Here is a 26,494-nt window from a genome sequence, read left to right as displayed (position 1 = left end):
TTGTTGTTATTATAATTGGCTAAAAATCATTTACTATTTATGTCCCATCTCCTCTCTTCATCCCCCCCCCCAAAGAAAAACCTTACGCCTTTATAACAATATCTAAATAAAAATTTGTTAATAAAATTTTATAGGTCTTTTTCCCAAGTCACAATTTACAATTTATATCCGAATTTCTTTTGCTAGATTACCATACATGTATATATCATTAAGCTGTATCCATTATTGTTTCCTTATTATTATTATAGTTAATTGTTAGCAAATAAACATTTGATAATAATCTAAAACAATCCAAGAGTTACAGAATTCCTACTTATTAATCACCAAAATCAATTGATTTTTTATTATCAACTTTCATTATCAACCTATATCTTTCCAGTAACAAAAAGTCTTATCTCTCTTGCCAATTGTGGTGTAAGTCTTCTTTTTATCTCCTTTATAAGGTTTTTATAGACTTCTCTCTGCACTTTGAACTCACTGTTTAGGATTTATATCCAAGTTACTTTTGCCAATACCATAGCATGTATATATTTTTAAACAATGTCCATTCACATTTCCTTGTTGTTATTATAATTGGCTAAAAAATCATTTACTATTTATGTCCCATCTCCTCTCATCAGAGCCCTCCCAAAAAAAACCTTACACCTTTATAACAAGATCTAAATGAAAATTTGTTAATAAAATTTATAAGTCTTTTTCCCAAGTCACAATTTACAATTTATATCCAAATTTCTTTTACTAAATTACCAATACATGTAGCATTTCATTATTATTATTATTATGGTTAATTAATTGTTAGCGAGTAAACATTTAACAACAATCTAAAACAATCTAAGAGCTACAAAGTTCCTACTTATTAATCACCAAAATCAACTAATTTTTTATTATCAACTTTCATTGTCAACCTGTATCTTTCCAATAACAAAACAGTCTTATCTCTCTTGCCAATTGTGGTGTCAGTCTTCTTTTTATCTCCTTTATAAGGTTGTTATAGACTTCTCTCCGCGCTTTGTTGCTCGAAGGGTTTCTCAGATAATCTCATTGCCCACCAGTTGCTACTAAAATTAACTTGTCTTTGGTTGTCAATCTTGCTTCTGAAAAAATTTCTCTTCTTATGTCTATCATCATTAGTATTTTTTTTCTTCTGTGTCCTGGAATCTGGGGTAGAGTTCCCTTTTCTATATTCCCTTCTTTCCACTTTCACCTACATTTGCTCCATTAATAAATTCATCTATTGTCTGATCTTTATCTTCTATATCTTCATTCTCCCCTTTAATTTTTGGGGCTCCAACCCCATCATCTTTTGCTGTGAGGAAGACTAATCGTTCCAACTTCTTCTCAATTCTCCCATATCCTTCCAATAGATTTTGAATTCCAGCCAAGATATTTTGGAATTTTAAGGTTTCCTCATCTAAGTATTGATCCATGTTTCCAAAACAGAAGAAAGAAAAAAAAACTAATAGTGACTGCCACTCTAGTCTTCCAGGCCTATTTTATTTTTTATTTTAGATTGACTTGAACACAAAGGAGAATAGCAATAGCAGTTAGACTTATATACCGCTTCATAGGGCTTTCAGCCCTCTCTAAGCGGTTTACAGAGTCAGCATATCGCCCCCACAGTCTGGGTCCTCATTTCACCCACCTCGGAAGGATGGAAGGCTGAGTCAACCTTGAGCCGGTGAGATTTGAACCGCCGAACTGCAGCTAGCAGTCAGCTGAAGTGGCCTGCAGTACTGCACTCTAACCACTGCGCCACCTCGGCTCTTAGAAGGGTTCTGTTTCCCCCCTTTCTTTCCCTTGCCAAATTCTCAGAGGCACCTGTGAAAACAATTCGTGCCCTTGGTTCTTTATCAGTTTCTGTAAACAAGTTGCAAAGCCTTCAGCTACAAAGTTAGTGATGTCAAATAAAGAAAGAGAAATGTTGTTTCAAAAAACCCCAGCCTCTGACCTCCAAGTGGCAGTTAATTTTCACCTTCTAATATTTATCTCTGGCATAGGGAGCAAAGTTCTTTAGATTTCTTTTAGTATGATTTAATAACAAGTAGTAGGAAGAATTGTTAAAATAAGAAGGAAGGTTTTAATCCAGAAGTCAAAAAATAAAGCAACAAGAAGCAGAAGAAGAAAAAATCAATCTGTTCACTTTAAGAGGAGAGATGAAAAATGTTATGAGCACTTCAATCCACAAAAAATAGTTACAAAGAAAAAAAAACTTTCCACAGCGATCCAATTAGGATTATTTTCGCCGCTCAGTTCTTTTGCTTAAGGATCTAATTTAGCTTTAAAGAAACATTTCTTTGGGCAGTCTTTAGCAAAATAGAAAAAAATACCTCACCAGATGGACTCACTTTCTCTTTTCACTTCCTTCCTTCCGGAACGTCCGGATTTCATCAGCCTGGGGGCTGCCTGTTTGCCGCCGGCTTGAAGCACTTCCCTTGGGTCTATCAGGGATTTTGCAATATCCCTGAGACCATCAAGGCTTTGTCTTCCTGATCACTCTCTCTACGGGACGGTTTAAGTCTCAATGGACCATCCAGCGGCAAAAGTGTCAACGGCGGTCTCAGAGTATTAAGACTGCACGTTGTGACATCGTGACATGGATCCTCCTTCTCCAAGAGAGAATGATTATTGTTGGTCCAAAAGGCACAATTTAGTTGTTTTCTAATGTTCCACTCCTTCTTCTTGCTTTTGATGGTTTACCTAATCCTAGGGAAAAAAATATATCAGAACTGTGTATTTTAATTCAGAGCTGAAAGGCTTTGTTCCTGTGATTCTGGAGGGCTGGAAATCACTTAACATGTCCTTCCTCATTGCTCCTTTTACAGAGACACGTGTATCAGATTATCCTCTCTCTGATCAGCAGATATCCTGGGCATTCAGACTTGACCTATGCCCAGATGTTGCTGATAGAACTTTTATTACAGAGCATATGGCTAGTTTTCTACAGCAGCATATAACATCTGCTGGAAACTCCTGTGCCAAGTTCTTTCAACAGAGAGGCGTTTTGTATGGTCTTAGATGTTATCATGTTTTATGTAATTTTACATGGAGTTTAGATACCATCATATTTTTCTAATTTTAGACGTTATCGCATTTTATATGGTAACTTCCTTAAAGCCTAAACATAAATTGCTCCTTTTAGACTTCGCTCATGGATTCTAGTAGGTTGTTTTATAGATGGATTTTAATTTTGTCTTAAAATTTATACATTGTCTCCTAAGATAAATTTATAAGCACTCACAAAATGCTCATGGGTACATTGTACCTCTTTCAGACTATAATAAGTTGACTGAACTGAAATAGTTGAGAATTGAGAGAAAATGTTTGCAAATGAGCCATTTGTGATCCAAATGGGCCTCCTTTATCTTTTGGTAGCTTTCAATAACTATTGATCATGGTAGCCTTCTGAACCAGCTCAAGGAATTGCGAGGGGAGAGGCACAATTGTTGAGGTGATTCTTCTCCCTCTTTGGCCTGATATTGGTGAGGGGAAGGGATCCAGTATAGTTATGTGTTGTGGCCCAGCAGGAGCCGTTGGAGCTGCCACCAGACTCCGACAGCGAGGGGCCCTATGAGTCGGCTTTGGAGGATGTGGAGGACCCTGGACAGGGTTCCGACTCCGAGCAGGACGCAGAGAGGCTGGTTGGCCACCAGGAGGCGCCTGAGCCTTGGACCAGTGTGGAGGAGACAAGGGAGTGTGATCTGGATGTCAGCAGTGGGGAGGAGCCAAGGGAGTTGTTTTAGATGCCCGGCACTGGACTAATAGGCGTCAGGAACAATTGCGCAGTTACAGGAGGTAATTGCACTCAGCTGGTGGTCATTAGGCTCCTCTCCAGACTATAAAAGGACTGCTTGTGCACACGCCCCTCTTGCAGAAGTCAACGCAGGAACTAATGTCGGAGAACATTATTGTGAGCTTGGCAGGCTGGATTTCTGCCAAGCCTTATCTGTGCTGGATTGCTGCCCAAGCTTGTCTGTGCCGATTTGCTGCCAAGGACCTGTCTGTCTGTTAATTAAATGCCGTAACTTATCTTTGGCTCGGAGTGTGTGTTGGTGTGGGACAAGGGGGAGTCAGAACAGTTATGCTAGAGCTCTTTAAATGTTTTTTTTAATCACTGATGAATGCATTGATCAGGTGTTTTTGGGCCATTATGCATATTCAGTCAAACAACTTCTTCTACTGGCTTCACTATTTTTTATAACATATGCCTATAGACTCTATACTAACTTGTCACATCAATTATAATGTTCTATGACTAATAAACACTAATGGATTGTGATACCACTGTCTTCCCTCAAGGTCGAGGTCTCACAACTTTGTGTAAAATAGCAATAAGGAATCTGTAATCTTGAATTATTCCTGTTAACTTCCATTTCTCTACTTTGCCCATTCCATGTTAACCTCACAGATCTAAATTAGGATGATTCCATTGGGATGGTATCTCAGAGAGATTCATGTGGTACCATTTGGGAACAACATTTTGTACTAAAGGTAAAATGATCACTCTCAGTCCTGGCTAAAATTTATGGATGGATAGACTTGGAGGCCGCCACTATAAGAAATTATATTGTAATCTGCAGCTGACAATTTATCATCTGAGTAGGATGAGAATTGGCCAGAGTGATCACTCAGGGTAACTACATTCAGAATAAATAAATCCAGTTGGAATGACATTTACACAATCATATGCTAGAATACTCTTATTGTCCAAGGAGGACCTTGAAGACAGAGTAGGCCTTTTGAAATTTTTGAAAGTGCATAAATGACTTCATTTGAGAAGCCCATTTAGTCTTTAAATCGCCTCTTACAATCATATAAGTTTGGCGGTGCAGATCTTTTCAGTATGTAGAGACGAGGTGGAGCAGTGGTTAGAGTGCAGCACTGCAGGCTACTTCAGCTGACTGTTATCTGCAGTTCAGCGGTTTCAAATCTCACCGGCTCAAGGTTGACTCAGCCTTCCATCCTTCCGAGGTGGGTGAATGAGGACCAGACTGTGGGGGCGATATGCTGACTCTGTAAACCGCTTAGAGGAGGGCTGAAAGCCCTATGAAGCGGTTGTATAAGTCCAACTGCTATTGCTATTATCTAAAAATTGGAGGATGCTGGATCATCTTTAATCTGTATTAAAGTACCCATAGCAAGTTGGGTTTGCTCATAAAAGCTTTTTTTTAAAACATTCAAGCTAACACTTTTTCTGTTGTCTGAATTGGAGAGCTGCTAATGCATTAAGTCAGTGGTCCCCAACCTTTTTATCGCCGCGGACCAGTCAGCCTTTGATAATTTTACCGTGGCCCGCTGAGCTGCGCGCAGGGGTGGGGGGGCGTTGTTCGCGACGACACATTGATTGTTTATATATCACGTGCGTACCAGCGCGGGGCTCTCTTCCCTGGAGCCTTTGCGCACGGCCCAGGAGCTTTTGTGCACGGCCCAGGAGCCTTTGCACAGCGATCATGGCCCCCGGCCGCTGCAGCGATCATGGCCCCCGGCCGCTGCAGCGATCATGGCCCCCGGCCGCTGCAGCGATCATGGCCCCGGCCGCTGCGCGGCCGGTGCCAGGTACTCCACGGCCCGGCACTGGTCCGCGGACCGGGGGTTGGGGACCACTGCATTAAGTGATCCCTATTGTGGAAATCCTATCTCTCCCGCCTCCTTTATTTACAAGGAAAGATTCTAAGCTTTGGGAGTCTTTAAATCATCATCATATAGGCTAACTAGGCTTCAGCCTAGGGCCTCAAGATCAAGAGGGGCCTACATTCAAATTGTTAGCAAAATTAAATTACGCTATTCTAAAAACAGTGAACACTAAAACACTGAACCGAAAATAAGGAGAAATTCTATGCATATGACTAATAAACAAACATAAAAATGTATTGGTTAAGATCGTTCCAGCGACGCGGCAGTTGGGGAGCCCGCCCACGTTCCCGGCACCGGCGGTCGGGCGAGAGGCGCGGCCGCTCCCAGTAGCCGCCCCGTCGACGCGGAACCCACCAGCGGCCAGGCAGGTGAGGGCAAGGGGGCCGAGCCAGGCAGCTGAGCGCAGCAGGTGATCCTAATTCCCTAATAGAGAGCCGAGGTGGCGCAGTGGTTAAATGCAGCACTGCAGGCTACTTCAGCTGACTGCAGTTCTGCAGTTCAAATCTCACCGGCTCAGGGTTGACTCAGCCTTTCATCCTTCCGAGGTGGGTAAAATGAGGACCCGGATTGTTGTTGGGGGCGATATGCTGACTCTGTAAACCGCTTAGAGAGGGCTGAAAGCCCTATGAAGCGGTATATAAGTCTAACTGCTATTGCTATGTAATATTGTATCTCACTCTAGGTCAGCATTATCCAGAAACTATTGCTGTGGAGAGCTGAGGTTTGAAGCAATGGCTTGCCAAATGCCACAATAACTGGTTTATGGCCAAAGCCAAATTCCAATCAAGACTTCTTGAATAATTATGCTCCCTCAACTCTAATGATAAATCATTTGGTAGGCCTGAACGGAGCAAGCTTTTTGTGTGAAGAGTCATGCATAGTTGTCCATTCATAAATACAATGATGCAGGAATAACAAGATCTTTGTCATGTTATTACAGTGCAAGCTTCACCCTTTTGCCCTTGTGTTGTGACATTGCAAAATAGATTTAATCACTTACCCCATTCCTGTAATGCTAGTAGAAGTCACATTCTGTGGTCACCAGTCACTGGTTGTGTTCTATTTTCCTTAGTATTTGTTTACTATTCAAAAATCATCAGGGCAGAGCTGGGTTAGAAGGGAAAAACAGTTAAGGCAAAGAGTACAGGTTAGAAATTAATTTGCAATAACCATAAACATTTATTTATTTTCGATTGTCCCCAAATCATCCAGAAAAGTGCATACAATCCTTAGTACAGAGGTCAGCATGTTTCCATGTACAATGTATGTTCAAGTATTACATATAATTGAAGCTGCAATATATAGTCAAAATACACATCAAATGTTGCCTTTGTCATCAAATAGGGCATTTGAAAAAATGAGAATGTCCAAATTAAAAGGCAGAAGGTCGGTTGGAAAATATTTCTGAAATATTAACAGTCTTGTTAAGGCAACGGATTAGAAATTGGGAAACTGACTTCTGTTCCTGCTTAAGTATGAAATGAGCTGAGCAACCTTAAGCCAGTCATTTTCTCTCAGCCCTAGGAAGCATACAATGTCAAACCCTTTCTGGGGGAAAAAAAAATAACCAAGTGAACTGCAAGGATTAGTTCAGGCAGTTGCCAGTAGTCATCCCTGACTCAAAGATGCTTAGTAGATACAAACTTTTACAAGTATTTTATTGTGCCAAACCAAATAAAGAGAGCTGAGCAGAGCTAATAAAATGATACGGAAATGGTGCAAGAAATTACAGGAGAACAGATAAAATACAAACCCGAATCTTTCTATGGGAAAGGGAAATATACAAAGAAAATTAAGTACATATTAACACATCTGCTAACTACAGCTAGAATAGCATTTGCCCAATGCTGGAAACAAAATAATACCCCCTTGGATGAATTAGTGATAAAAAAAAACTTTGGATTGTGCAGAGATGGACAAATTAACACTGAAATTAAAAGATCAAGAAGAGTCGGAATATTATGAAATTTGGAACAATGTAGCTCCAACGGCTCCTGCTGGGCCACAACACATAGATAAGCAGGCACTCCTGGAAGCATGATGTATCTCATTGGAGGGGCTTCTTAAGCTCAATGTCTGAAGAATTTTAAAGAAAGTATGATATTCCAAATAAGTTGCCAATATCATTGGAGACATGCTTTATCTCTACATATCTGAAAGAGACCTACAAAAACAAGCTCTATGCATATTACTAGCCTCCATGTGCAAATTACATTCCAGGCTGAAAGAGTTAAAACTTGAATCAGCCAAAGTGACTCACTAAGCTGATTAAAGTAATTGTAAAGATTATGATCAAGACAAATAGGAAATGTCTGAGTGTTTTGGTAAGCTCTGTAGGGGAAGAAAAAGGAAGTCATATGATAAGATGGCAAACCATAATAGGGCAAATGTTAAAGAAGCAGCAATATCCGCTTCTACCGGTAGATATTTTAGGAATAACGAAAAGCAGACGTAGTACTAATAGGGGAGGAATTAATTACCTGAAGAAAGAAGGATGATATTATAATGAATCTATAATTGTAAAAAGAAATTGTAATTTGTGTAAATGAAAATACTGTACTATATTGTTTATATTTTGCTGGTTAGATAAGCTGTACATTTCAAAATGTATAAATGGTCAATATTCAGAAGTCCTCTTATACATTTTATCTGTGAGAAAACCATTTGTTTTTCAGTTTTAGAGAGAGGGGGGAGAGGGGAGAGAGAGAGGGGAGAGTGAGAGAGGGAGAAGGAGAGAGAGGGGGGAGAAGGAGAGAGAGGGGGAGAGGGGAGAGAGTGTGAGAGAGAGGGGAGGAGAGAGAGGGGGGAGAGTGGTAGAGAGGGAGGGGGAGAGAGGTGGGGGGAAGAGATGGGAGAGAGGAGACGGAGAGAGGGGGGAGAGGGGATAGGGGGAGGGAGAGATGGGAGAGGGGGAGAGGGAGAGAGAGAGGGAGGGAAGGGGAGAGGGAGGGAGAGAGGGGGGAGAGAGGAGAGCGGGGGGGAGAGAGAGGGGGGAGAGAGAGGAGAGGGAGAGGGGAGAGAGAGAGAGGGGAGGGGGAGACAGGGGGAGGGGAGAGGGGAGAGAGGTGGGAGAGGGGGGAAGAGAGAGAGTGTGAGAGAGAGAGGGAGAGGAAAGGCTATTTCTCACAAAAATCTGAAGCAGTGTATAGTCACATCCCATTAGCTGAATTCCCATCCTGGTTGGTCCCTCTTCCCTGTTTAAAATTGGCACAGCCTGATTCCTCTCCTTGCTCCTGGCTGCTCTCAGGGGAATAGCAGGTTAGTCTGATTACTGTTTTGGTGGGAGAACTGGGATTGAAAAAGAAAGGTGTGGGATGGGGAAGAAGGCAGATCATGCCTGCAAATAGTGCCAGAAAAGATGCACGATGCTTTCCCAAGGAATCAAAGCCACCTTTATCTGTACTTTTTTTTAACATAGAATAAATAGCTTTTTGCTTTCACGCATCCCTTTACTCTTACATAAACAAATGCCTGTCTTTAAATTTATTTTATGAACGTCACTCATCTATCTTTCTTGAACACTTCAGCATCACTACTGCTTTCGTATTGTGATATTCTGACTAGCCTGCTGTCTGATGATTAGTCTGCTTGAGGATATATTAGCCACGAAAAATATCATCTATTTAAGTCAGGCTACAGTGGAAGCTTCAATCCAACCTCGCCATCTATGGTGTCTCTCCCTATGCTGCCCACTCTCATCATTAAACCACTCTTAATCCGTATTTCCCCTCCCTCCTCCCCACTAATCCAGTATTGTTTGTTCCCTGTTGTTTTGCCCACAGGGTCTTTCTTCCTAACCAAAAGCTGGAATTGAGCCCCAGGCATGAACAGGCCAAGCAGCTGCTCCAGAGAGCTCGTATGAAGGCCAGGACAAACCCCCTCCGAGCTAGCCATAACATCCTGCTTACTGCCTCCCCAGACAAGAGGTAAGCTTGGCTTTTTCCATTTGGTAGCCTTGAGATTCTGGACTAGATTGGCATGAGAAGGAAGGAACTAGTCGAGATGAACGTTTGCATTATTTTTCCAATATCTGCCACTCGATTCTAGGGTCTTTCCAGCCTCTTTGTTCTTCACAACTGTAACCATTTAAAGTTCTCATCTTACAAATGAAATGCGGTACACAGGGCTGGATTTTCCTATAGGCTAACTAGGCTTCAGCCTAGGGCCTCAAGATCAAGAGGGGCCTACATTGAAATTGTTAGCAAAATTAAAATTACACTCTTCTAAAAAGAGTGAACACTAAAACACTGAACCGAAAATAAGGAGAAATTCTACGCATATGACTAATAAACAAACATAAAAATGTATTGGTTAAGATCGTTCCAGCGCCGCGGCAGTTGGGGAGCCCGCCCACGTTCCCGGCACCGGCGGTCGGGCGAGAGGCGTGGCCGCTCCCAGTAGCCACCCCGTCGACGCGGAGCCCACCAGCGGCCAGGCAGGTGACGGCGAGGGGGCCGAGCCGGGAAGCTGAGCACAGCAGGGGAGGCGGCTGGCCTCGCTGCCTTTGCCGCAGAGCAGAGCCGCCCTCCGTCGGGAGGCCAGCTATATATATTGATATATATATTGATATATATCACAGTAATGATGTATTTTATTGTCTCTCATGTAATTTACAAAGTTAAAAATGGGAGGTGAAAGGGCCTCATAAGTGGAATAGCCTAGGGCCTCTTTTCATCTAAATCTGGCCCTGGCTGTACAAGAATAAAAAAAAAGATAAGATTTCTGTTTGAAGGTATGAAGTACAAGGATTACAATGAACATAAGCATGCCTGATAGTTGATTGGTGGAATATGTATAATGGAAAATAGTGATATATAAATATAAACGGTTGGTACAAAAAAAATTTTTTCTTTCACACGGGGATTATATAAAGGTATACTGTTATTAAATAGATAATTAAGAATGTAAGGAAACTATGATTTATTGGGAAAAAATACTACTAATCATAATTGAACATATACTGAACAATGAAAGTGAGGCATTTAGTTATACTAGATGAAAAATCTGTGATGGTAAATGTTATTCGAGAATATGGATGTTAAAACACCTGTAATATAACGACATGCCGTATGTGATGATGCTTTTTTTAAAATGTTGTATGTATGTGTTGTCTGTGTAATAAAATAAAAATTTATAAAAAAAGAATAAAAAAGATAGATTAAAGAAATGCAGGTATGTTGATTCAGAGCCCAAAAATTACGTACCTGAAAGAAACAGTGAAACATTTGATTCAAATAATGCTATGTAATAAGAGTGAGATTCAAATGAAATTATTGCCATGGCTCGATGTCCTTTGCAATAAAATACTCAACGGTGAGTATGCATAAGACTTAACATTTTCCGATATCACAGTAGTTTTATAAATGCAGTTTTTTCAAATAGTGCACAGCTTAAACTTTATAAAAATTGCTATTTGTACTGTGGCACACATGCTTCAGTGCTTCTATTTCTTTCTGCCCAAACGTTTTCATACACCAAATGCATCAACATTATTATAAACACAAACAAAATAAATATTTATTTGCTAATACTTACGTCTCATTCAGTTCCCGAGACCCTGGGCAAATATCATCCAAGTAAATTCATGAAATAAACATTGTGACATAATTACGGCAATATTATAAAGTTAAGGAATTGGCAAAGACAAATACTAGAGATAATCCTTGTTGCATATCTTAACAACTCCAAATGTTATACTTAAAAACATCTAAGAAGGGAGAAGCTATGTGGATTTGAAGGAGATAGTATATTCTACAGTGACAAGGCAGCTAGTTTTATAAAAACGGTTTCCATGTTTTTCCTCCCCCCCTTTCCCCTTCATTAATAATAGAACACTTCAATTCCTGGAAAAAATACATTCATCTTGCTGATTTGTTACATGCTAGGACCGTAACAAATGCTAGATCTCTTGTTGATCTGATGACTGTACGAGAAGCTAGATTGCATATTATCTTTTATTTTGCTCGCTGGCAAAATAGGTTTAGGTAAGCGAAGACCTGAGCAATATTAGAAGGCTTCATTAGGGTGAAATAGGTGGCAATTAAGCAGTGGTGGGTTTCAATTTTTTTTTGAATCTACTCTGTGGGTGTGGCCCTCCTTTGTGGGAGTGGCTTGCCGGCCAATGTGACCTGGTGGGAGGGCTTGCCGGCCATGTGTTCTCCCTCCCTCCCTCCCTACCTCCCTCCCCTCCCTCCCTCCCTCTCTCTCTCTTCTCTCTCCTTTTGTCTCTGTCCCTTTTTCCTTTTTTTCTTTCATCTCTCTCTCTCACTTTTTCTTTCTTTTTTCTTTTTTTATTTCTTTCTTTCTTCCTTTCTCTTTCTCTCTCTGTGTGGGTCTCTCTGTGTGTGTTGTGTGTGTGTGTGTCCAAATTTTTTGGAAGCTCTTCTGTAGGTGTGGCCTGCTTTCCGGGTCCACTGGTGGAACCTCTTCTAACCGGTTCGGTAGATTTGATGAACCGGTTCTACCGAACTGGTGCGAACTGGTAGGAACCCACCTCTGCCATTAAGACAAACAGTCCCCTCCTAGTAAAGGATTGTAGATAGATGAAAAGAGTAGCAAAATGGATAGTTTCACCAAGTAATAAAAAATAATAATCTTTTCTTTGGTTCATTAGGGGTACCTGTAGATCCTCTGTTGCAGATGCAAAAGACTTGTTTTGAAGGATGGAAATAATCCCACTAGTGGAAACCAGAGTGATTCATCCAGTGGTGACTCCAGCTGTGGGCAGCAGAGGAAGCAAGGACCACCTTCTTCTCGGGTGCGTTTTGAGGATGAATCTGCAAGGGATGCCGAAGTTCGCTATTTGGAACGCCTGCAGCAACGCCAGAAACGGCCCTTAGATTCAGTTCTGTTATCTCTTGGCCAGGGCCCACTGCTCTCCAAACCAGATCTTGCTGGATATATAAATGGTGACCTCCAGCGTAAAGAGAGCAGCGTCAACAAACCTAGCTGGGAACATCAAAGCATAGGACAGGGAACCAAAAGGCACACTCACCAGAGCAACGGAGGATGCTCTGGAAGAGGGACCTCTCCTCAAGTCACAAAGAAAGCAAGTGTAGTGCCTGTGGGTCTTATATCAACAATTCAGCAGACACTCAACTCAACCAACTGGGAATGGCAACATGGAATTGCCAACGCCCTTCCTGGAGGCAGTGACACTGTTCACACTAATGGAAGCCAAGAGCTCGCTGCTTCCCAGGAGGACTCGCGGACAAAGCCTCTAGCCCCCAAAAGGACTCCACTATGGATCCTTCCTTCTCGGCAGCGTGTTTTGCAGAATGCCTCAGGGAGACGCACATCGGCGAAGTTACTGAAGATGTGGACTCCGCTTTAGGCAGCACCACTGACACGTCCGACACGCTACAGGACAGGACAGCGAAGAAGCTGGCGCCAACGGTCAGCGATTTGCAACCGAAAATTGCCACGGTGTCCCTAGACCATTGTGTTCTTCGGAGAAGAAAGCCAACGCTGTCCCCGTGGACAGGCAATGGGGGAATGGCAGCTGCAAAACCAGGGAAGAAACTATCTGGGGTAACATTCCTAACACGAGCGGATTGGAAATTGGGTCAGGTACTGACAAAGCACAAATTCGTAGCTTGCAGGGAGGTCTCCGAGGGGGGAGAAGATCAGGAGGCTCAGGCGGCCATTCCAAGGAGCAAACAGCTAATGAATCCGTGTCAAACAGAAAGGAAGATAAAGGCAAAGCACAGAGAAAAGTATCCAGTGCCCAATTGAGAAAACCCGTATCTCCCGTTTATTCCCAGCAGTGTTTTTCCAAGATGGTAAAAAAGCTCCAGTCAATCATTTATGCCAAACGAAGCAGCATTCAAAGCAGGTGGCTGCTGCCAACAATTTAAGGAGTCTAATACCAGCACCCCCACCACTGGAAAAGTTCACTCCTCCCCAATGTCTTATAGGAGAGCTGTTTTAACAGGCAGCCACAAATTGATCAAACAGGATCCTGGGCATATAAATAAAACCAACGAACTATCAGTTGCATCTGCCCCTTCTGATTTCCAGGATGTAGATGTATCTCGGCTCGAGGAGCATCATGGCCAGCAGGATTCAGAGGACATTCTCCAAACATCTGGCTTTGCCCTCCAATATTCACAATAACACATCTGCCAAGCCAGAGCCCAAAACCATAATAACGGGCAGAGATGATCAACTTTGGGAGAGTGAGAAGATGGGGGAAAATCAAGGTAAGAGATCGTGTGACTTGGCTGTAAAAAAAATAAGGGACTCCCTCCAACGAGGACATTAAAAATTGTGCTGTTAACATTGTTTTATTGAAAGATAGCTGTTTGGTCTGAATGTGAATATTTGGGATATTTGCACAGAGTTTGAATAGGAAGAAATAGTGAGGATATAAGAAGTAAGCAACAGTGAGAAAACAAAGTGAATTAACATAGTTAGAATAGTTGGAAGAACATCTAAAACAGTGGTAGTCAACGGGTCCCTACCGCCCACTAGTGGGCGTTCCAGCTTTCATGGTGGGCGGTAGAGGTTTGCTGCAACTCTGCTTTATAAATTTTATAAAGTAAAGTTACTTCCCTACTTTACAAATCACCATCACTGTGGAACTGGTGGGCGGTCAGAAAATTTTACTACTAACAGAGATACAAAGTGGGTGGTAGGTATAAAAAGGTGACTACCCTTGATCCAGGGGTGGGTTGCTAATCCCGTTCCAACTGGTTCGGTTGGAACGGGGCCGGCGGCGTCCTCATGCACGCGCGCAGTTCACGCATGCGTCTTAGCGCCTCTGCGCGATGCTCCAGCTGCTCGCGGAGACTCACGCAGGCGCTGTATGTGCCATCCAGCTGCTCGCGGAGAATCGCGCTTGCGCTGTATGTGCCATGCGCCTGCGTGGAAGCGCAGAAGCCTTCAAAGACCGGTAAGGAGCGCAGGCGGGCGGGTTCGCCGTTCCCGGAAGTTACTTACTTCCGGGTTCACCGACCAACCGGTTCTCGGGGGACCGCCGCGAACCGGTTGACACCCACCCCTGCCCTGATCTAAAAGAATGTAAACCCATATATCATTAGCATTTACTTTGCGAAGTAGATAAACAAAACCTCACGAATGCCGAAAAGCAAGACATGAGGGCGCTGACTTTTTTTCCCCTGTTGATTTCCAAGATGCTGAGGAATGCAGCTGGATTCTGAAGATATGACAATGATAGCCATTGATAATCTCTCCTTCATTAATTTGTGCAATTTGCTAACTGCTAATTCTTGTAATTATGCACTATATGCACTATGCAAGTACATTAAAACAATGCAGTTTTAATGCATGTTTTGACCGTTTCCCAATTTTACTATTACAATCAAAGTGATTTGAAAGCTAATCATTCATCACTAATCAGAGAATAAGAACTAACATACAAATTGCACATCTTTCAGACCATGGAAGATAATTAAATTTTGAGAGAGGTAATTAAGTAGCTCAGTTTGAGGTGGCAAAAAAAAAAGAATATTGTAGAATATGAAAGATAACTGATTATTAATCTAATAAAAATATCTTTACATAGATTATAATGCAAATAGTAATGGTATTTTTATTTAATATGCCTTAAGCATAGTACAAAGAAGGGTATAATTTGCAATACTTTCTTAACTGATGTAAACAATAAAATAATACAATCAATTTAAAACATCAAATCTACACATATCATACTTTAATTAACATCACCTACTAATATTGGAAAGTTCTTTCAATTTCATAAAGAAAAAGAAGCATTTTGAAGTATTTTTAAACCCTGAAAGATCAGATCTTAAGTGTAGTTCATGGGTTCCTTCCGAATAGGAGGAGCTAGATGGGAAAAAAAATCAGAAACATGAGATGGTTATTCTAAGGCAGAGAAGAACTAGGCAGCCCTGATACTGGTATATGTGTGAATTGAACACGCAGAATCCTGATTTCATATTAGGTTATTCAATAATTGGATGTTCTTGTCAACACAAGCAATTTAAACTGATAATGTTCCTAAGGGCCTAGCCAGTGTACTTAAGGAGGTCAATAAATTACACAGACCATTATAAACCCAACCAGAGCGTGTGGAGAAACTTCATGAACAGCTATCAAAAAAACTACTCCAGTATTCTTAGCCTTTTCAATAGTCAGACATAAATAAATTTCAGAAGCTGTACATTAAAAAAAACCTTTTGTATTTTACTTTAAGTAAGTTCCCCATTAACAAGAACTTCCAAGTATTTTCCCACAGAAGTGCCCTACAGTTGGAAATTCTCAAATTTTTTTTTAAAAAAAGAGGAAAAGAAAAAATGTTAATCGGGAAGAAAAAAACAGTAGTTTGGTTTTTCTCAAAATCTAATTTAAGACCGGAGGAACATGTCCATCTGGAAATCTGAGTAAAGTAGTTGTAGAGGGAAAACTATAATATATCATCCTGGACTGGAACAGAAGAATACACCTGGTTATCATTGGTATAAATATAATTATTTTTAGTTATTGATGGGGAAAAAAAGCAGAAAACCTAGTGACAATTATACAATGGAACAACCATGAAGAACACTCTCAAATGAAGGGAAGGGTGATAGCAAAGATTCTTCTACTTAAGTGAAAATATATGATGGAAAATGTAAACTGGGACCATTGAGAAACTGCAGGTCACTGATAGGACTGAGTCAGTCCCAATCCAGTGGAAAGATCTTCACAATGCCATGATTGAAATCGGTCAGTAAAATTATTTGCTGCGGGGGAAAGAATTGATAATCTTACGCAAAAATAAAGTGAAGGCTATTTATCCATGTTTTCCTGAAAATAAGACCAGGTCTAATTTTCCTTTGGGCCTCAAAAGAAAATAAACACTAGAGCTTATATTTTTTGTGGGGGGTGTCTTATTTTTTTTCTATGTACGGGAGGCCCACTTCTTCTGCTTGCTTTTGGTGGGGCAGGAGGCCGTGCGGTCTGCCATTTTCACAAGGCAGAAGGTGCAGCTAGCACATGCACCCACACCGGCTTCAGGGCCCCCGCAGCCAGCCGTCACGCCCTGACACTTGCCTCGCCTTAAGGCGGCAGCTCCAGCAGTCCTACCCAGCAGGACCCTGCGTGGCTGGCAGTCCGCTTCTTCTGCTTCTCGCGGCCGCAATGCAGGAGGCCAAGGGACGCACTGGTGCCACGGCCACAAGGTGAGGTGGGAGGGGTTAGATCTGCCCCATACAACCCACACCGGCTTACCTCAGGGCTCCTGCAGCAGGCCTTCCACGTCAAAACACCTTTGTCTTGTGACCATGGCACCCACCACAACCATTTAGCCCACTGCTCCAATGCAGCTGTGAGCAAACAGAAGAAGTGGGCTGCCAGCCATGTGCGTGACCCGACAAATGCGCGCATGACTAAAGCGCGCCGACAAACCGCGGCGCTTAAACCGCGATGTCATCAACGTGCCGACAACAGCGTGCCGACAGAAGCGCGATTTAAGTTAAGGTAAGGGTTAGGGTTAGGGTTAGGGTTAGGTTTACTGCGCGCTTCTGTCGGCGCGCTGTTGTCGGCGCGCTTCAGCGCTCATTCGTCGGCGTGGTTTAGAACTCGCGGTTTGTCACCACGGTTTAGTCGGGCGCGCTTTTGTCGGTCGCCCTTTGTCAGTGAACCAGCCATGTGGGCTCCTGCTGCACATAGCTGCTGGTGCTGCCACCACAAGGCAGGTATTGGGATGTGGAAGGCCCGGCTGCTGGGCTCTGAGGTAAGCCAGTGTGGCATGGGGCAGCTCCACCTCCCTCCTTGCCTCAGGCCACTGCACTGAAAGTAACCAGACAAAATGGGCAGGTGGCTGGCTGCGTAGGCTCTTAAGTAGGACTTATTTTTTGGAGGGTAAGGCTTATATTAGGTGCACATGGAAAAACATGCTAGGCTTATTCTTGGGATAGGTCATATTTTCAGGAAAATTATCTATCACCACCACCAAAAAGCAGTAACCCTAATTTGCAGTTATATAATAATTCAATCAGTGTTATGTTTTCCTCCAAATGAAAAAAATAATAGACATATCCAAATACAGGTAGTCCTCAAATTATGCCTATGTTATTGTCAAATTGGATGAATTATCACATTTCTAAAGAGTGTAGAGAATTCAGGAGGATCTAATGAAATTCTTCCTTGTTAAAATGTTTTTATTTTCCATTTTCATACAGTCACATATATACTGTGCATAACCGGGGCCATACAACATTAAACAATAATCACAGCAGTTCCTCTTGTCAACAATACCCCCAGAAATATAAATAAAATAAAACTCAAACTCAAATAGAAATCCAATATACCTCTTCCGCTCTCCATACACCTCTTTCTTCCGCCCCACTCCAACTTACTATTCCTCCATCATTCCCCCTACCCTACTTCCCCTCCCCCTCTACCACTCCTCTCTCCCAGTCCACTCCCTCCTTCTCACCCTCCCGCCATCCTCTCTCCCGTCCCTCTCTGCCCCTCTTCCTTCTATCCCATGTGAAATTCTTAGTGTCTTCAAAGAACGTCTGTTTCGTAGCCTTACATTGCATTGGTGGAAAGAGGAACAGTCTGTGTAAATTGTAAGATCTTTCTTTAATATTTTCCAATTTGGATTGTGCCACTGTACAGGAGTGGCATCTGATATATGTTAAGAACATTTTCTTTGATAAAAGGATGTATATCAGACGTTACGTGCTAAGCCACAATTACTTGTTATGTCCTGTCATAGCTGAAGGTGGAAGTCCACCCCAAAGGTGTTCTAAGAACAGCAATTGGACGTATCTGTATCGTTGCAGTAGGTCCATCATCCTCAACCTGTGGTGTTCCCCCTGTTGCTCCCAATGTCATCAATTCCACTGCTATTAACCTCTCCCTGACAACTGAAGAGACCAACTTCACGATCCCCACTCAGTCAATCAGCAGAGAAGCTCCGGTAGCAGATATGCAGAAGATAAAACCCGGGAAAGCAAATATTATTCCATGGTGAGTAGAAACATATCACGTTGTTAGAAAGGTTAGTTGGGGATGTCATAGAGCAGGGCTGTTTATAAGACCGGATGCCATTTTTCCTAAAGCTGAAACAAATCAATTAATTCCCTAATTCCCTTTATATGTTGGAATTTCTCAGCCAGCATGGCCAAATGATCTGCTACTGAGAGATCTTGTCCATCAGCCTTCCTGAGCCAAGGTGGCGCAGTGGTTAAATGCAGCACTGCAGGCTACTTCAGCTGACTGCAGTTCTGCAGTTCGGCTGTTCAAATCTCACCGGCTCAGGGTTGACTCAGCCTTCCACCTTCCGAGGTGGGTAAAATGAGGACCCGGATTGTTGGGGGTGATATGCTGACTCGGTAAACCGCTTAGAGAGGGCTGAAAGCCCTATGAAGCGGTATATAAGTCTAACTGCTATTGCTATTGCTGTTCCTAACTTGATATTCTCTAAATTACCTGAACTTCTGCCATTAGTACTGCCATTTAATCTTTCTGCTGATGAAGGTTAACCAAAATTGGTTTTTGATGACCAAAACATAGTTTAAGCAAAAATGTTTCTGCTTTGTTTCTAACCATGATCTCTTTCTTGGCAATGGCATATACTAAAAAAGAGCCAGATGGCTGTAGTGATTAAGGCACCAGGCTAGAAACCAGGAGATTGTGATTTCTAGTTCTGCCTTAGGCGAATCAATCTCAGACCTTTCTGACCTGGCACTCTTACAGAGTCTATGGCAGGCTTAAAAAGTTGAAGGAAAGGGAAGAGTGATCAGCATCAAGATGGATGGGAGTCAATTACAGGGGTGGTGGGTGCATCATTGAAGGGGGTATTTTGGGGGCACGTCATCCTGCAGTAGATCTATTTATGCAGTCAGTAAGAGTGAACCTCAACTTTCTATGTTCGTAAGACTGTCCCATAATTCATTGTGCTGGTTTTAACAGAACAGAATAACAGAGTTGGAAGGGACCTTAGAGAGGTCTTCTAGTCCAACCCCTGCACAAGCAGGGACCCGATACCATTCTGGACAAACGACTGTCCCATCTCTTTGTAAAATCCTTTTTCCCCAGGAAAAGCAGCACTACAGACTGAATATCTGGTTCCACCACAAATCCGCGAAGCCCTTATCCGCGGAGACATAAGCGCGAAGACTAATCCACGCCGTTCGAAGCGCTAAGGAAAAACGCGACCCTACCGCGATGACATAATCGCAGAGGGCAAATCTGCGCCTTCCGAAGCACTCAGCATCCTAAACCTAACCCTAAAAACCTAACCCTAAACCTAACCCTAAACCTAACCCTAAACCTAACCCTAAACCTAACCCTAAACCTAACCCTAAACCTAATCCTAACCCTTACCTTAATTTAAATCCGCTTTCTGCCGCTGCGCTGTTTAAGCGCCCTTCTGTAGCTTATGTCGTTTTTAAACTTTGTCTGTTTCGTCGCTGCGCTGGATGACGTCGCGGCTTTAGCGACGCGATTTTATCACAGCTATTTTGACAAGCGCGGTTTTGTCGTGCCACGGAATATCTCTCTCAGTTTGTTAGCAACAAATGCTTCCCGCATGTCTACTTTCAGCTCTCAATGATATAATCTTATATAATCTATAATCACAGCAGCGCTCTCTCTCTCTCTCTCTCTCTCTCTCTCTCTCTCTCTCTCTCTCTCTGTCTCTCTCTCACACACAAACACACACAAACACACACAGAGAAAGAGAGCATTCAAGTCAAGGTTAACTCCTGGCAACTGCCTGACAAGTTCTAGATGGCTTTGTGCCTGACAAAAATTATTTTGTACACAAAGGGCACAACATTCTATTTTTTTTTATTAAAAAGCATAATTTAATATAATGCGCTTATTTCTTTCTGGCCCGTGTTTGTACAATGTGGTTGAGCAGTTATTATTTCTTTAACACCAGGATAAAAAAGAGTGACGTTTGATTATCAATAGCATCTCTTAGTCCATGATGGCTATTAAGGGTTGTCATTCTGTCGGCTGAATGTCTATAATTTGCTCTTACAGAAGGCAGAGAGGATCAACTCCTGCCCTTGAGGACAGTGTTGCTCTGTTCATCGATGACATGGTGTCACCTGCCTTTATAGAAATAGCTATTTAGGAGATCTTTTGTAAGGACCGATTTACAAGTCTGAGAAATGTATATAGAGGGGAATTATCCAGTCTGGGTTTTCAAGAGTTAAAGAAACACAACTCAGGCAGAGTGATATAAAGAACACATTTATTATTCTTTATTCATTTATTTATTGGGTTTGCAAGTCATGATTTGTGCAACTAACAGCACCATGTAGCAGTTACGGATATCAATTGGATCTACTCAGTTTTCAGCTCTCATTGGATTGAATGCAACAATGGATTGTAAGAAAGGGGATCGATTGCTATAATAGGAGCAAATAGAAAGAACAGTACATTAAACCTCATAAAGCCTATTTTTCCTGGGCCATGTGGGCTTTCCTTCCTACTTAAAAAAAATCACAGTATATAAAAAAGAGCCCCAGTTAAATTTATTGATAATACCTTGTTTTCTTCCTTCCTTTCGCTTTTTCCTGTTTTCAAGCTGCTTATACTGTAAGTTCTTTGGGAAACACTTCTATCCTTGACCTATGTGAGGTTCCCTACATATTTATGATACTACATGCGTGACCTGACAAATGCGCGCCCGACAAATGCGCACCAACAAAATCGCCACGACAAAACGGCAAAATCGAAAGCGCGCCCACTAAAGCGCGCCAACAAAACCACGCCCACAAAAGCACGATTAGGGTTTTTAGGTTAGGGTTAGGGTTAGGGTTAGGGTTAGGTTAAGGGTTAGGGTTAGGGTTAGGGTTAGATTTAGGGTTAGGTTAAGGTTAGGTTAGGGTTAGGGTTAGGGTTAGGGTTAGGTTTAGGGTTAGGTTTAGGGTTAGGTTAAGGGTTAGGGTTAGGGTTAGGGTAAGGGTAAAGGTTAGGGTTAGACCTGTTAACGTTGTTACCGTTGTTTTCACCTTTTCAATGGCGCACTTTTGTCGGCGCGCTGTTGTCGGCGCGCTTCAGTGGGCGCGCTTTCGACTTCGCCGTTTTGTCACGGCGGTTTTCGCGCGCATTTGTCGGGCACGCATTTGTCGGTGAAACTGTTACATGATATACGTCAGCCTTTCTCAACCTAGTGTTCCCCAACAGGGTTGGAATTATTTCCCATAATTCCTAGTCAAAAAGACTTTGTTAACCAATATTCTGATCAAAAGCTCACTTACTGCAATCTATTTCTAGTATTCACTTTTGACATCAGCCTCTTCAACAATAACCACACAGCTCATAACAGTAGAGATACAGTGGAGGACAGCTGCTTTCTTTCACTTAGTCAAAATAGTGATAAGATTAGAGGCCTTACACTTTTCAGGACCTCATACGTGCAATTCTAGGTCTGCAGTTTGAAATGGAAAAATCCTCGTCATAGTAAGATGAAAAACTTAATTACACCAAGCATGAACTTCACAGACAGATAAGCTACACTTCCCCACCTATAGAATTTTTCTCTGTACTTTTTAAAATAAAAACAAAGCAAAAGTCAGCCATAAATTTAAAAAAAATTAATAGCTGGGGAAGGGTTTTTAGATTAGAATTGTGGAATATATTATAATAATAGTAATAGTGGTTTCTCTGTTCCTTGGGTATTAATGTGGTTCATTTGAAAGTATAGGCTAATGTGTCTAGTTTGTCTGTTAATTGTTTATTTAATATTTGCAAATCCTTTCAAATCCTTTTATCATTGATTGTCCTTGAGCAGTGTTTCTCAACCTTGGCGACTTTAAGTCCTGTGGACTTCAACTCCCAGAATCCCCCAGCCAGCATAGCTATGCTGGCTGGGGGATTCTGGGAGTTGAAGTCCACAGGACTTAAAGTCGCCAAGGTTGAGAAACTCTGTCCTTGAGGAAGGGGTTTTTTGGGGCCTTCAAGTCAAGCAAGATTTTTGGAAGTGATTTGCTATTACCTTTTTCCTAAGTCTGAGAGAGAGTGACTTGCCCAAAGTCGCCTAAGGCAGAACTGAAACTTAAAATCTCTCCTGGTTTCTAGTGTGATGCTTACTAACCACTGCACAAAAACTGGTTCATTGGGGCCACTCCAAATTGTAAATAAAGTTGAAGGTACTCTTGCTTTTTTAATTTGTAATTCTCTTGGCTGGTTGTTTTGCTTTCCAGCAAACACTTAGAAGTTTACCCGCAGCCAAAGAAACAGCACTCCACCAAGAAAGAAGTCTCTTCTACAATGGGTTTTAAAAAATTCTTCACCACTCTGACTCAGAGCACCAAAGAAAGACTGGGAAGATTCCGATGTTACAGCATGGAACAGATATCTATGCTAGAATCAGGAGCTGCCAAGCCCAGTATGGAAAATGCTCCAGATACCCTTTGTTCTCCGAAAATGAAGAAAGTTCCTTCCTTACAATCTTTGCAGAGGGTGAGTTGAAATTGTGTTTTATTAGATTTTTATGACAGACCAGTGGGAGGCAGGACATTGGAAGAGCCAAGGTGGCGCAGTGCTTAAATGCAGCACTGCAGGCTACTTCAGCTGTAAATGTATTTTTTATTTTCCATTTCATTTTCGTACAGTCACATATATACTGTGCATAACCGGGGCCTTATAACATTAAACAATAAACACAGCCATTCCTCTTGTCAACAATACCCCCCAAAATAGAAACCCAATGTACCTCTTCGACCCTCTATACACCCTTTCTTTCGCCCCCCTCCAACTTTCCTTCTTCCCTCCAACATTCCCCTCTACCCTACTTCCCCTCCCCCTCTACCTCTCCTCTCTCCCAATACACTCCCTCCCTTCCTTCTCCCCCTCCCTCCAGTCCTCTCTCCCACCCTCTCTACCCCTCTTTCTTCTACTCCTCTACTCCTCCCTTCGGTGTATTTCTACAATCTATTAATATATTCAGCTTCTCCTAATTTTACACTGGAATTAAAGAACAACAGTATACAGGTGCTGTCACGTTACTTTAAAATCTAGCACATACTATATATCCCCCCTCCCCCCTCCCCCCTAACACCCCACCTCCCTTCCCCCCCCCCGACTTCCCAGAGCCCGTAAACGGTATAGATTTTTAACAAACACTTTTGGCTACTTCAGGCTGACTGCAGTTCTGCAGTTCGGCTGTTCAAATCTCACCGGCTCAGGGTTGACTCAGCCTTCCATCCTTCCGAGGTGAGTAAAATGAGGACGCAGATTGTTGGGGGCAATATGGTGACTCTGTAAACCGCTTAGAGAGGGCTGAAAGCCTTATGAAGCGGTATATAAGTCTAACTGCTATTGCTATTTTATAGCCTGTGTTGAAATTGTGTTTTTATTAGATTTTATGATAGACCTGGTATTTTGAGGGTCAGATATGGGTGGTCCCAGCCCAGCCCAGCCCATGGCATTGGCAGCATCAGTCACAGTGCATTGCCAGCAGGGGTTGGAGTTTTGGGGCAGCATCACTGGAAGGAGCAGGGTGGCTTCAGTGGGAGGCAGGGCATTGGAAGTGGTCATCCACAACAATCCCAGTTTCTCAATGACCCCCCCCCCCCCGGAAAATTAATTGCCCACCCCTGTTTTATGAGATAAAGTAGCAGTAAACTAGCTTCATTTTTATGGTACAAATGTATAACTATTTTCCAGAGAAATATTAGCCTCACAGTGATGACATATTATCAATAAAACTTTTTTTTGTTATTCAATGCATTTTGCATTAAACAGCATGATGAATGTTTAAACATTTTAAACCCTGAAGTCCACCTGTAATCCCCGTCTGCATCTAGAAATCCATTTTATTTTTTACAATATAATGACACCAGGGCCGGATTTTCCTATAGGCTAACTAGGCTTCAGCCTAGGTGGTGCAGTGGTTAAATGCAGCACTGCAGGCTACTGCTAGATCAGCAGTTCAGCGGTTCAAATCTCACCGGCTCAGGGTTGACTCAGCCTTCCATCCTTCCGAGGTGGGTAAAATGAGGACCCAGATTGTTGGGGGCAATATGCTGACTCTCTGTAAACCGCTTAGAGAGGGCTGAAAGCCCTATGAAGCGGTATATAAGTCTACTGCTATTGCTATTGCTATTGCTAGGGCCTCAAGATCAAGAGGGGCCTACATTCAAATTGTTAGCAAAATTAAAATTACGCTATTCTAAAAACAGTGAACACTAAAACTGAACCGAAAATAAGGAGAAATTCTACGCATATGACTAATAAACAAACATAAAAACGTATTGGTTAAGATCGTTCCAGCGCCGCGGCAGTTGGGGAGCCCGCCCGTTCCCGGCACCAGCGGTCGGGCGAGAGGTGCGGCCGCTCCCAGTAGCTGCCCCGTCGACGCGGAGCCCACCAGCGGCCAGGCAGGTGAGGGCGAGGGGGCCGAGCCGGGCAGCTGAGCGCAGCAGGGGAGGCGGCTGGCCTCGCTGCCTTTGCCGCAGAGCAGAGCCGCCTTCCGTCGGGAGGCCAGCTATATATATTGATATATTGATATATCACAGTAATGATGTATTTATTGTCTCTCATGTAATTTACAAACTTAAAAATGGGAGGTGAAAGGGCCTCATAAGTGGAATAGCCTAGGGCCTCTTTTCATCTAAATCCGGCACTGAATGACACCATTGAAATCCATCTTACTTAGAGCATATTAGTTTGTAATGCTCCCAGTCTTTTGAGACAGTGATGGAGTCCAATAGTCCTAGTTATTCACTGATTCAAATTCCATATATTGATTCTCTACTCTTCTGTAGTTCCCGCTTTTCAAATCTCAAACACTGGGATTCAACTACTATTTTTTCTATCAAATCAAAGGAATTTTACAGAAAATGAGCTCATTCCATTATCCAAGCCTAGCTGTCCATGAATAAATATAAGGCACAGCAAGAATCCAGTAGGAAATGTTTTAACAAGATCATCTCTAAGGATTATGAAAGTGCTGCTGAAATTTTGTGTCAAAACAATGTATAATACTCAGAGTTTCCAAGGGTGGGAAATATTTTCTTCAGTTGGCAAATGAGAAGGGAAGAACAGACAAATATGATTGTGTGCTGGATGACATTAATGTAATTTGTTAGGATGTTCTAGTGGCACAATATAAAGTGATATTGGTTATTTGATCAAGATTAAAATAGATTGGTTGCTATTTCTGGAAACTTTAATACAATTTTATTTTCTGGCGAGGACCAGATAATGATGTTTTAAGGTTTTGTTTATAGTTAAAAGTTATATGGGGAAAATGTTATTGGATGTATTTTAAATGTATCTGATTAAGATTAAAATAGTTATATGTTATCTGGTATCTTTAGTGTATTCTAGATTTGAATGATGAGTTTGGGGGATTTGAATTATTATAGAAAATTAGATATATCTTAAAAGGAAGAAAATTCAAGAGGTTTATTTGATCAAGTTTATAATAGATAGGGTATCATTTTGGGCAACCCTTAATAGACATTTGGTGATTAGGATGGGTGATGAGATTTTAAAGATTTTATTTATAAAGAATAAGGTGAGATATGGGATGAAGGCAGTATTCTATTTCAAGAGATGTTGATAAGTTGTTAAAATTGTTTGTACATGCTGGGACAAAGGGGGAAATTATTATTTTTCTTTCTCATTTTAGACTTTTTTCCCTTCTTTGCAGTTTTCAATTTTTTTATGCTTTGTGTTAGTTTTATCTGCATGATATAATCTTTGATAAAAAATATTATAAAATGTCAAAAAAACCACTGAGTTATTGACCCCTACTAAATAGCCATTATTTATCAAAAGTAAAAATTTCATTAATGCATGTACATAATATTTAATAATGTGATTATGTTGTGACAATGAAGTACTCTTAAAGCATCAGATCTTTGAAACATGTTTAATAAGTTAACTTAATGAAAGCAAATCCAATAGCATTGTCCTCCTCTTT

General features: G+C 41.9%; 1 protein-coding gene across 1 annotated transcript in view; it reads left to right on the top strand.

The window, feature by feature from the left end:
* The window catches only part of KIAA1614 (KIAA1614 ortholog), a 46,886-nt gene that overhangs the window by 12,307 nt on the left and 8,085 nt on the right, over positions 1-26,494 (top strand). The window contains 11 exon segments of the mRNA XM_032226798.1: positions 9,414-9,557; positions 12,271-12,668; positions 12,671-12,749; positions 12,751-12,896; positions 12,899-12,996; positions 12,999-13,114; positions 13,330-13,502; positions 13,505-13,695; positions 13,697-13,832; positions 18,387-18,573; positions 22,767-23,025. Coding sequence (XP_032082689.1) covers positions 9,414-9,557; positions 12,271-12,668; positions 12,671-12,749; positions 12,751-12,896; positions 12,899-12,996; positions 12,999-13,114; positions 13,330-13,502; positions 13,505-13,695; positions 13,697-13,832; positions 18,387-18,573; positions 22,767-23,025 — 1,927 coding nt within the window.

The sequence above is a fragment of the Thamnophis elegans genome, chromosome 11 (genome assembly GCF_009769535.1).
Source record: "Thamnophis elegans isolate rThaEle1 chromosome 11, rThaEle1.pri, whole genome shotgun sequence".
Classification (NCBI taxonomy): Eukaryota; Metazoa; Chordata; class Lepidosauria; order Squamata; family Colubridae; genus Thamnophis; species Thamnophis elegans.
Note: the sequence above shows the minus strand (reverse complement) of the source record. Positions and strands in the feature narration are given on the sequence as shown.